Source organism: Amblyomma mixtum, chromosome 7 (genome assembly GCF_055824585.1).
Source record: "Amblyomma mixtum isolate Tamu chromosome 7, ASM5582458v1, whole genome shotgun sequence".
In the NCBI taxonomy this organism is placed as follows: domain Eukaryota; kingdom Metazoa; phylum Arthropoda; class Arachnida; order Ixodida; family Ixodidae; genus Amblyomma; species Amblyomma mixtum.
The window spans coordinates 121,617,649-121,630,300 of record NC_143018.1 but is presented as its reverse complement, the minus strand read 5'-3'; the positions used below and the strand labels follow the sequence as shown (position 1 = coordinate 121,630,300).

The window sequence follows — 12,652 nt, the reverse complement described above, 5'->3', positions numbered from 1 at the left end:
GGTATCATTTTCTAACCATTGTTTGGTTCAATGCAGCATAGAGATCACTAGGAAGGGGGATAGTTTTTCGTGGGAAATGTGGAAGTTAAATGACACGCTACTTCAGGACAAATTTTATAACCGAACTGTAAAGGAAGTATCAAAAATAGAACCAAGTAGAAACATGAGGATATGACAGCAGTGGGAGCTCAATAAAGCAACTTCAAAATTGAAAGCAATAGAAAGAACTACCTGTATAAATCATGAGGCGAAACAACAGGAAACGGAGCCAAAGGCACAGCTTGAGAAGATGCTAAAACAGGAATGCCGAGCGCCTGGTAAATTGATAGAAGACATGAGAACAACCAAACAAAAGCTAGAGCTAATTGAAGAAAAACGTTATCGGGGAGCGCTGGTGAGGGCAAGGGCAGAAGACAAAGCTGCAGGGGAAGCGCCAACGAAACGAGCACTTGGGTTAGAAAAAGATCGTGCCGAAAGAAACCACATTAACAAAATAGAATGGAAAGGTGTTTTAACAACGGACATCGATCACATCAAAGCAGCCTTCTTCGAGCATTATGGCGCGCTCTTCGCATCGCATCCGGTTGATGCTAGCACATTTAAGGAGGTGTTTCTAGCCCACATACCGCGTCTTGACGGCGAATAAAAGACAGATTAGAGCTGGTAATAACGCAAGGGGAAGTGGAGCAAGCAATAGACAGTTTAAAACCCGGCAAATCGCCTGTACCGGACGGGTTCAGTGCGGCTTTCCATAAAAAATTCAAACATGTTATTTCCCCGGTCATGAAAGTGATCTTTAATGAAGCCTTTGAAGTAAAAGCACTGCTTCCGTCTTATGGGTCGTCCCATACAGTTGCGGTTCCCAAAACAGAAGGCATAGGTAGATTACGAATGGTTACAGCATACCGACCGATAGCGCTCACAAACGTCGAGTACAAAACTTTCATAGAGATTTTGGCGCGAAGGCTGCAGACTGTCATTCATTACTTAGTTGGCCCCATCAGACCTGCGGGATTAAATGTCGGCCATTTTTACCAATATTCACGTAGCGCGCAGTGTCTAAGAATGCTGTGATGGCACGGATGCTATTCTGCAAATTGATCTTGAAAAGGGATGTGACCGCGTCGCCCATGAACTTTTGTTTGCTGTATTAGGCCACGTTTATGTAGGTTCTGTTATCCGTGAGGGTGTGGCCCTGGCATACCTGAACTGCATGACGAGATTGATTGTTAACAAGAGTTTGGGGGCCACCATTCGCGTGCAGCGTTCGGAACCCCAGGGCTGTCCCCTCAGCCCCCTTTTATTTTGTATTTACGACGAGAGCCTTTGTTAGAAAATACTGAAAAACGGGAATATCAATGGATTCAGTTTGCAAGCAGCCCAAGTAAAGCTCTTGGCGTGCGCAGATGACATTGCTGTGTTTGCCGTTGACGAGGGAGACATAAGCGAGGCTGTTAAATGTGTGCGCGAATTCAGCCAAGCCACCGGCAGCGGGGTTAATAGGTCGAAGTGCCTCGGGCTTTGGCATGGAAGGTGGCCATCCACGCCTGAACGGTTCGCCAGTCTGCCATGGACGACGACACCAGATAAGTACTTGGGCGTTAAGCATGATTCTTACCGAGACAGTGAAGAGTATTGGAAAGGACAGGTCAAAGAGATACGGGAGAGAGCGGATAAGTGGAAAGGAACAACCTTGTCGAGTTTTGCCAGAACCACTGTTCGCAACTTGTTCTTTATCAGCAGGCTCTAGTACAGAATGACGGTGTTGCACTGTTCAAGGGTAAACATTCAAAAGCTCCACAGGAATTTCGCAGTCTTCGTTTGGTCGTTTGAATGGGAGCGCTGCAGCCGGACCAACCTATTCAGACGGGTACAGGACGGTGGGTTGGGACTGGGCCTTTTGTTTTAGCTGCAGCTGGTCAATCGTTTTTATTGCGAAAACAATACTACTTGCACTTTCACGCCTTTGCCGTGCCGCGGCGGTGACCACCATCGTGCCGCGGCGGTGACCACCATTGACCTTCATTTGACCTTGATTGCATTAGATTGGATTAAATTAGATTGGACTGGACTGGATTGGATTGGATTGGATTAGACTAGATTAGATTAGATTAAAATAGATTAGATTAGATTAGATTACATTGGAATTATTTTTGCCCTGGAATCTCATAGTTTTATTTGCAGAAAGCGGAAACATCAGACCACGTTTTTTACACTGTTGGGAAGCGGTTTATTTTTGCGATGTACTGCAACGAACCGTAAAGAAATAATTACCGCTACACCCGTATGGCATCCGGTACTTATCTGTAGAAAATAAGGATGGGGTACCATTTGACTTAATAATGCTGATGGGCCTCCACTGTATTCGGCGCTCCAGAATGGCAGGCTACCATAGTGACAAAGACGCAAGGCCTGCCCGAACTTACTTTCGGGAAAGCATGGACTGGTTTCTGGCCATCTAGAAAGCCGCTGCGGAGCCTCCGCGGCGGCTCTCGAGAATAGAGCCGCTGTGCAATTTGCGTGAATTTTAATCTCACGAAGCCAGATTCATGCTGGCTCACCACGACAGTGCCGTGTGTATGTACAGTCTTTGCAAAAGTAACTCGGCACAGGTGGTTCGTTTCTCAGCCGCGTAGCGAAGCACTCATGGCAGCCCTTAAGCGCTGATTCTCTGTAAAGTATGATGAGCCCTTGCCCTCATGTTCTGACACCTCTCGGTCTTTAGGGGTGCCTTGAAGGCTCCGTTATACGGTTGAGAAGCAAAAACCTATTGCTGGGTTACTTTTGGCAAAGGGGGTACATAGCGTTTAGTGTGTTTTGTTGATTGTTTGTTTTGTTGAATGCAATGTGTCAAAGCCAGGGAATTAAGAAAAAAATGGCTGAGGCTTAGCTTAGGTTAAGCCTAGTCAGATGCGAAGCATATTGTCGCCGAGTTGCATATCGAGCACGCCGCTTGGCTAGACGTTCTTCACGCTCTTCATCAGTCTCTGTAGCACGCCGCAACTTTTGCTTCTCATTCCAACGAGCAGCCCTGTCTCCAGGAGGCATCTCTATCCCGTGTACGCCTAGCAGAGGCAATCGCACCCCCTTGTATACCGCCAATCCAGCATCACGTGTTCACTACAGCGCACCTAGCGGCAGAAGCAGGAAACACATTGGTCGCGACGCCTCGCGCGACGGCGCGAGCTGGGGCCTTGTTGCTCATCTGCTGTGACGTCACGCACCACGTGGTCATCCTTGGTCACGACGCCTCGCGCGACGGCGCGAGTTGGGCCCCCGTTTTTCATCTGCTGTGACGTCACGCATCACGTGGTATGACATGGAGGTCACGAAAGGTCAATGGTAACGACACCACCGCGTTCGAGGAGCTGGGTTGGGCTATTTTAGTATGCTTCGCATAAAAAAAGCTGGCATGGCAGAGTGGTTAGCGTGATCGTCAGGGAGGCCCTGGTTCGATTTCCCAACTCGACCAATTTCCTACTCGGTGTTTTTTTTATGTGGTCTGACTAGAAATTAGGCTAGTTACAGCTGGGTTGTTTAAGAGTCACTTGACGTTCGTACACAAGGTGCGCAGCAGCGTTTCGCATTTCGCGCCAATGATGGTAACGCCGGCTACGAAGGCCAGAAGTGGAAAACTAAAGCGGCGCCTCTGTCGTAGACAGAGCAAAATGCTCTCGCCACTGCCGATGGATGGATGGATGGATGGATGGATGGGTGGATACGAGCGCCCCCTTTGAAACGGGGTGGTGGCAATTGCCTCCAATCCTCCAATCGCTTTTTGCTAACTTCCACTGCAGATTTATTTACATGACCATTGTTATCTTTAAACCCTAGGGCCTCAGGAAAAGTGGCTGCGCCTGCATCGACATCCCGATGGATACCACCACATTTTATTATGAGGTGTTCAATTGTTTCCACAGATCTACCACACACTGCACATGTGTCATCTTCTTCGTTAAATTAGTTTTGTAGCTGCGCGTTCTAAGACACCCTGACCTAGCTTCAAAAAGTAGGGCACCGCCTCTTGAGTTATCATAAAAAAATTCTTTCCTGATCTGCCTTTTCCAGTGTCGATATAGTTCTACACTATGTTTCTTTTCCATTGAATTCATCCAATTTTTAACTTCCGCGTTTTTAACCTGTCGTTTAATGCTCTTTCTTTCTTCGTCCTCATGACCTGCATACTTACTGGTTAGTTTTCTAGTTTTTTTCCGCCACTGTGAGTCAACGCTCTTTGTGTATAAATATTTAAATACCTTAGCTTACTTAAATGCCGCGCGGCGACGGCGCTGCCATCTGGCGGAGAGCAGCTGAAGCAACGGCGTACCACCTGCTCGGCGCAGCGGCTGTTCAAGGTTGTCCGTCCCTACCGACCAGGGCTAAGCGACGAGGCGAATCCTACAGTAGTATTGCTAACGCAATAATGAAATTTGAATGGATCGTGTGCAACGCCTCGTACGTCGTAATAAAAAAAGTTTTTTGATCAACGTAGTCTAGCAGAGAGTAACAAATCCTTTCGATAGTTGGATAGATATATGTAAATTCCTAAAGGTAAGAAATTCTGTGAAAAACTGTCGAGAATTCATTCTTTTTGAATTAATAGCGCGGATTCAGTTGAACAATTTCCCCGGAAACTGTGCCGGAAACTATTTACTAATGAATATTTCGACAAAAAATTGGTCAGTCTATTGTGTATAAGTTTTTCAAGCGGCTTAGAAAAGACTAGGAGGATAGAAATGGGCCTGTAGTTTTTTAACAAATTTTGTCGCCACCTTTATATATTAGTGTCACTTCAGCGACTTTCATCCTTTCTGGAAATATTCCCATTGATAAAGCCGAGTTAAAAATATACATTTCAAAGGTGATGCTGTAAGGTCAGCGACATACTTTATTAGTTTGACCTTTAGGTTTTCTGCGTCGCAAGCTTTACTATTGTTCAAGTTCAAAAGGGCGGTCTCTATTTTGTGTTCGTGAACAGGAGATAAAAAGAGAGAGCTTGCTTTCGTCAATACTCGCGGCTCATTCGAACGATTGGTTTCCTGCACAGCTGGTAATTGATTTATATTGTTACGGCATACGACCTACGCTGACCAAGAGCGCGCTGCGCTATAGGAATAAAGAGGCGTGGGGCGAGGGGAGAGCGCGGTGCTAGCGCGAGACAGAGACCGAAAGAGAATTGCCGCGGCCGGTTGTGTCTGGGTCTCCTACGTTTCTCTGCGCGGGCCCGCCGTCCCGTAACAATATAAAAGTGACTGAAGGGGTTTGCCAGCCGAGCTCCGGAAAACGTTTCGCCCTCGTTTTCACCCGCCGCGGTGGCTCAGTGGTAAGGCGCTCGTCTACCGAGCCGGAGTACCCGGGTTCGAACCCGATCGCGGCGGCCGCGTTTCGGTGGAGGCGAAACGCAGGAGGCGCCCGTGTACTGTGCGATGTCAGTGCCCGTTAAAGATCCCCAGGTAGTCGAAATTATTGCGGAGACCTCCACTGCGGCACCTCTTTAGCTCTTCCTTCTTTCTCTCCTACCTTCCTCCCTTCCCTTACAGCGCGGTTCAGGTGTCTGCCGATATACGTGAGACAGATACTGCGCCATTTCATTTCCTCAAAAACCAATTTACCAATTTACCTCATGAGAAATTGTATGCATTTCGCTTTTTTCTCGTCCGTGACTAACTACAGAGTTAAGGTTTTTCCATATTATATTCGATCGCTTTATATTACGACAAAATAGATCATGGCAATATGCTGTTCTTGCCTTCCTCAGTATTTATTTATTTATTAGTACCTCAAAGGCCCACTAGAGGCATTACATGAGGGGTGGGCATACATATCATTGAAAAAATTCAGTGATGAATGATTTGAAGTATTCCAGGCCAGGATGGATGAAAGCTTCAGCGGGGAGTTCGTTCCAATCTCTTGCGGTCTGGGCGAAGAATGATTTCAGGTGCGCAGAAGTGGATGCTCGAGGTGTATGAACAGCTTTCGGATGACTGATGCGAAGTGAAAGGCGGTGTGCAGGGGTGATAACGGAATGACTCAAATGCGAATGATAAAACCCGTGGAAAAGGCAGGGTTTGGCTATTTTTCGACGGGATTCAAGGCTGGGGAGGTTAGCTTTTATTTTCAATGCTTTTACGCTCGTATGATATGAATAATGAGAATATACGAATTTTATCTCGCGCCTTTGGATGGACTCAAGGGTTTGGCTATGTAAATTTGTTGGGGGTCCCAAATTGATCATGAATATTGAAATTTAGGACGGTCAAGAGTTGAATAGGCGGAAAGTTTTACGTAAGCAGGTGCCAAACGCAAGTTACGCTCTAGATAACCAAGAACACGGTTAGCTTCGTTGATTATGTTAATTATGTGGGTGGTGCAAGATAAATCTTGTGTCAGGCTAATATCTAAATATTTATATTGTAGTGTAGAAGTCGCGCTCTCTCACTGTGATGAACTGTGGTAGTGAAAGACGACGACGATCCTTAGTTGTGAAGCTCGCTCGCAGCCCGAACGTTTGGCTGAACCTTTGCTGAACGTTGCAGAGCGACCTAGGTTCTGCTGAGTCACAACTCCCATCCTACATTTGGTGGAGGCTGCTGTAAGGTCCCCCTCTCTTCCTCACCCCGGAGCTCCGTAGCCGCGCCTTACCTTTGCCGTCCGTTATACCTGAAGCCACCAGCCAGACAGCCCCCATCCCGTCGCCTACCATCCTCTGTTCTGGCGGGCTCCGGCAGCGAGATCCCCGCGTCTTCAGCGGTGCCGACGACCACGATGTTGACGACTGGTTGGCGACTTACGAGCGCGTCAGCGCCCACAACAAGTGGGCCGATGCCACCAAGCTTGGTAACGTGCTATTCTATCTCAGCGACGTTGCCAACTTGTGGTTCCGCAACCACGAGGCCGACTTACCTACCTGGTCGTCCTTTAAGACCAGCTTCTCGTAGGTATTCGGCCGCCCAGCTGTGCGCAAACTGCGCGCCGAACAATGCCTCCGCGCTCACGCTCAGCACGCCACTGAAACCTTCACCAGTTACATAGAAGATGTTCTAGGTCTGTGCCAACGCATCAATCCATCCATGCCGGAGGCCGAGAAAATTAGTAACATCTTGAAGGGCATCTCAGATGACGCGTTTGAAATGTTGCTCGCCTGGAATTCCCATTCGTGACATATGCCTACAACACTGCCACACAGAACACAACTGGCTTCTCTCCATTCTTCCTTCTTTACGGCCTCTAGCCTACCTGTACCATGGATACCGTGCTTCCGTATCGTCCTGCTGTTTCCGAGTCTCTTACCCTTTCTCAAGCAGCGACCTACGCTGAAGAATGCCGCCAGCTTGCCCGCTCTTTTACAACGCAAGATCAGAATCGCCAGCAGTACCTTCGCGCCCCTACCAGTCCGCTTCTGTCCTATACCCCAGACTCGCTCGTGTGGCTTTGGGTTCCCTCAACCAGTCCCGGTCTCTCCACTAAACTCATCTCAAAGTACCACGGCCTGTACCGTGTCGTCTGCCAGTCCTCTCCAGTCAACTACATTACTGAACCGCGTTCGCCGCCTCCAGATGCGCGCCGTCGTGGCCGTGAAACAGTGCACGTTTACCGTCTCAAGCCGTGCTACGACCCGCCTACCGTGTGTGTGCCCTAAGTCGGCAGGACGCCTCCTTTTTCGCCGGGAGGTAATTGTGGTGTAGCAGCCGCGCTCTCTCACTGTGATGAACTGTGGTAGTGAAAGACGACGACTATCCTTAGGTGTGAAGCTCCCATCCCCCATCCCTACAATATGAAGATTCGTGTGCTATCATGGAACCGCGAAGGGTGTAATTAGTATAGTAGTAGTATAAGTATAGTATAGTGACATGTTTGTTTCGCATACCTTTAAATTGTGAAAAACATCTTAGTCTTTAGTTTCAATGAACGTTTGATACAGGCGATTTTTTAGGGTAATCTTTTCTAATATTTCCTTGCTCGTCCTGGGGCTTACGACTTCATCACGTCCTCTGCGCAGTTTTGGTAGGAGTGCTATAATTTGGTAAATGACGTCTACGAACTTTTCATTTGCTTCATCGGGGTTGCACGCATGATAAACTTGGTCCCATGAAAGTTTTGAATAGTCTCCCTAAACACGTTTTTCTTTTCTGTTTTGATTTATTCCGCTAACAAGCATATAGACCGGTAAGTGGTCACTTATATCAATGGCTATGGTGTCGGCCTTAATAAGCGATAGTTGGCGGTTTGTTGCCAAAACATCTAGAAGTTTGACAGATGCTTCTGTTATCCTTGCAACACTAGTGCATATCATATCGAAACAGTTTAAACTAACAAGTGAATAAAGCTGATATTCTTTTGCACCGGTTCCGAGCAGACTGACATTGAAATCACCCCGTGCAACAAATTTCATATTTTCGATCACGAAATTAAACATGTGTTCAAGAAATGCACACAGGGTATTTAAACAGCCGTTTGGTGGTCTATACAATCCCACAAACATGTGCATACCATGGCGGATCGCTATGGTTTCATAATTATCCGGGACAGCAGTAAACTGGCGTTCAATATAACACTCGTATGTCCTGCGCACAAAAACAGACACGCCTCCACCACGTTTGCTCGCATGTGTAACAAAAACATGAGAAAAAGATGGCCTCATGAACATTTCTGAATTTCGGTCATACCAAGCTTCTGTAAGCATAAGCACTTAAAAATCGAAGTTTAGGGTATGCCCAATGAGATTCAACTCATCCGCTTTTGACCTAGCAGACCGACAATTCAAATGTAGAAAGGAAAGTTGTGTTTTTTGCACATCAGAGATCTGGGCAAAAGCTTCCAGTATCACAACCATTTCGCGTTCTCAGAGCTTCTTTCATGGCATCAACTAGGCTTCAAGTTCGATCAGCTGGCCGAACGATTTTATAACGATGGCAGTATCTCCAGCACCTTTCCGAAGAAGGATTTTGTCATTTGAATGCCACACAAAGCGGTAGCAGTTTGCCTTCGCCTAGTCTTTCACACATCAATAAAAGTCATGGTTGTACTTCGTCATGTTCTCGAGAATGAACGCCTGGCTGTTTCTTTCCTTCAGTTTCTTTCGCTTGGCCAGCCACATGTCTGTATCTGCCCGGCGGAGATAGCGAACAATTATTCCAGCTACCTTATCTTGTCTTGCTGGAAGTCGGTGTATAGCTGATATATCATTCTGCATGAGGAACGGCACGTCTAAAACTGGGGCAAGTTCATTTACCTGCTGTAGGTCTTCTCCAGACGTATCTGGAATTCCATGAAATTCAAGATTAAGGCATCTGCTGCGCTATTGAATGTGGTGCGAATCCTCCTGCAGTTGCTCTTGTTTTTCAGTACCTTCCTCCTTGTCGATCTTATCTACCCTCTTCGTGTGAGATTTTATGTCTTTTTCTTGTTCGTCCAACCGTTTCATGACTTCGTCAGATTCTTGGAGCATGTGCTTCACTGACTGTTCTGTCATTCACGGTAACCTTTAATTAAAGGCAGAAGCTGCTCTAGCTTTTCATTTATCATGACAAGGCTTCCAGCTATGGTCGCATCCATCCATTGACTGCCTTCTCCAGTGTGTGTGCAGGATTGCGAGTCCTCGCGACAGCTCGCGCATGTCCTATTTTTCAGACCGCCTTCTTTTTAGTTCTCACAGCTCTTTCACTACCACCGCAACGAGTCCCTGCGTGGTAACTGTTGGTGCATACGTTGCAACTAATGGTAATATCTCCCTGCGTGCACGGCTTTTTGCATGCAAAACACACAGAAGGCATCACAGGTCATAGTGGGTAAATGCTGGGCAGCAGCGGCAGCAAGTGAAAGTGCTAGGAACGATATGAACCAACCTGCGAAAAGTAATCTGCGGTGATCTGTCGTGCTCTCTATGCTGCCGCTGCTGCCAGTGCAAGGATCGACGGCTGCACTGGCTTGTATAGCAGGCGCATGGTCCAGTTAGTTGTCCTGGCAAGGTGTCGAGCGCTGGCGGCTCCGCTGCTTCCCAAGTTGATGGCTCCGATGAACCAGCGACGATTGGTGGTGCTCCGGCAGACCAGGTCTCGCTTATCCAACAACCTGCGAAAAGTAATCTGCAGTATCCGTCGTGCTCTCTATATGCTGCCGCTACTGTAAAAGACAGTACACGCCAAATGCATTCTGTCCCCTTTGTATGGTCCTAGCTATTGCACCCGTTAAATAACAATCATCTGCGATGACTACTTGTCGTCAGCACATGTTTCCTTACCACATCCAATGAATCGCTCCCTACTGTAAACATCTATTCCTATCCCATGCTGTTGGACAATACCCAAGAGGTATTATGTACCCATTGAGACCCACCGCTCTTCTTGTTTCGTTTAATTCCTCGAACATGCTCTGCAACCTGTTCCTTGTGGGGATTTAGCAGCAAAAATCAAAATTGCTATAGTATTCTCCATTACCTTCGCGTCATCACTCGGCAGCCCCTAAAGACCATTTACAGTACCTTCATGCAGCGAGAGCAGAACAGCTGCATCAGTGACAGAGCCCTACTCAGATCGAATACATTTCTGCAATAGAGTTGGCTAGGACATCAATGGAGTAGCGTTCAGCAATTTGGGCATGGAACGTAGATTCAGCAATAGCAATACGACACTTCCCATGGCCAAAATCGATGAAATGCTCTCATAGTTTCTATATCAGCCTAACAATTATGCGAAGTTAATTGAAAAAGTAAAAAGTGCACTATTAAAATGATTTCAGCTGCACGCATAGGAGAATATCGCGGTACAGCTGCTGATGCAAGGGCAACATCCATGTTTTCAGCAATACAGTAGCGAAGCCAAATAACAATCCTCGTTTTCCCGGCTTTCCAGCCTTGCAAGATGTGCTCAAGAAACAGGCCTCAACCGGGGCACCAGAGTTTCCTACACACCACACGCACACACGCAGACACGCACGTACAAACAAACACACACAGGGAAATTATTGCAAGATATATCCGCAGTAAATAGCGTGTGCCCGCAGAAGCGCTAGCGCTTGTGGGCGGGTACGTCAGTCACAACAATGCGCGGTCGACACAAAGCACTGAAAGCACACAGTTCACAAAGCCGATACAGTGCATATAGTTCAGCCATCACACTACCGATTGATAATAAAATAGAGGAAAGGAAGTCTACAGTCAATAAACGGAATACAAAGTTCAATAACAGGATACAAATTACAAGGCAACTCAGTGTTTTCTTTCACTGTAACTTTCAATCCACGCTTTCAGTCCAGATTTCACACCCCTCAGAGAACAACAACCAAACACCTTTGCAAGTAGTTTGTTTAATTAGTAGGGTATATGGAACTGCCATGTCCTTTTGCCATAGCAGGTGTAAACCCTAGGAACTTTATAACGTGCTATGTGCCTAAGCTACTCCGGTTTTTCATCTCTCTGTTTAGACTGTTCTGAACAGTAATTTCGAACAACTACCTCTTGCACGCACAAGTCATGCAGAGGAACAACGTCTGCTTCAATCTTTCTTGAGATCATGTATGGCGAGAACAATGCCTTCAGCGCTAAGAAGATGTGTGCTAAGAGTCATACTCCTTCCCCAGAAAATGAACAACGGCCTTGCCGTTTTTGGTGTTTTTTTTTGGCGTGCCCATCTTCAGACTCTGTTACAAGTTATCTACGCAGCGAGTAAAGCAAAATAAAACGTGCGTACACTTTTTTCTCTGACTCGTGCCTCCACATGTCTTCAACGCAGATACGAAGCTGGACGCCATATTACTGTTCGACGTGACAGCAAAGCTGAAGCCTCTCCGCCCGTCTATAGATCTCGCCAGCGACGTTATCAAGCAGTTTGAGGAAAACGTTGTCTCCCAAACAGTGATAGAAATCGCTCGCGCCCTCAATGCAACCTACAAGGGAGCATTAGCTGACAAGACATCCGCAATCAAACCAACTGACATCACTGGCTAAGCCATGAGGCGATTATAAAACTGACTATATTTTACAATAACTGCTAATCAGAGACACAGTTCAATAAGATAGATAGATAGATAGATAGATAGAACTTTTATTCACGTCAATTGCCAGACAACATAAATCAGGCCTACCAAAGCCTCAAAGGGCTTGAGTGGCAGCGCCTGGCAGACAGCTAACATTGGCAAAACAAAGGAAAATAGAGACGTTGCAATGAACTTTGCAAAAAAAGAAAATGGTCACCAAACAGAGTGAAACAAATATATAACTATTACAACATCAAGAAAGATTACAGTGATTTGAAATTAATACAGTAAATAGCTGAAATAACTACGGGGCAGGAAGCAACACGGAGACATACCGCAAAGTTTTTTTCAGGGTGTATTTAGTTTTCATGCGGAGTACAGTAGGAGGCAAGCTATTGAAACAGGCAGGTACATAGCAATGACGTGTGCGCTTTCCGTACCGGGTTGAGGAGCGAGGAATGCAGTAGCGGTATTTTGGTCTTAAATCCCGAGCAGGGACATATGGAACGGTGAACTGACTGTACCAGAAGTGTTTTAGCACAATAGTTTCTGTTAATAAAGAGTTAAAACTTGGAAGCTTTAGTCTTCTAAAAATATCAATGTCATTACCAATGGACAGGTCGTAAGCAATATTCTTTAGAAGCAAACGCAAAAGCGAATTCACCCTGTGTTGCCAGCG

General features: G+C 46.5%; 1 protein-coding gene across 1 annotated transcript in view; it reads left to right on the top strand.

The window, feature by feature from the left end:
• Window positions 1-11,944, top strand: part of LOC149337367 (uncharacterized) — a 28,675-nt gene extending 16,731 nt beyond the window's left edge. Inside the window, exon 4 of the mRNA XM_089554407.1 lies at window positions 11,730-11,944. Within this exon, the coding sequence (XP_089410533.1) occupies window positions 11,730-11,944 (215 nt within the window). The remainder of the gene's footprint in view (window positions 1-11,729) is intronic.
• The last annotated feature ends 708 nt before the right edge of the window (window positions 11,945-12,652 follow it).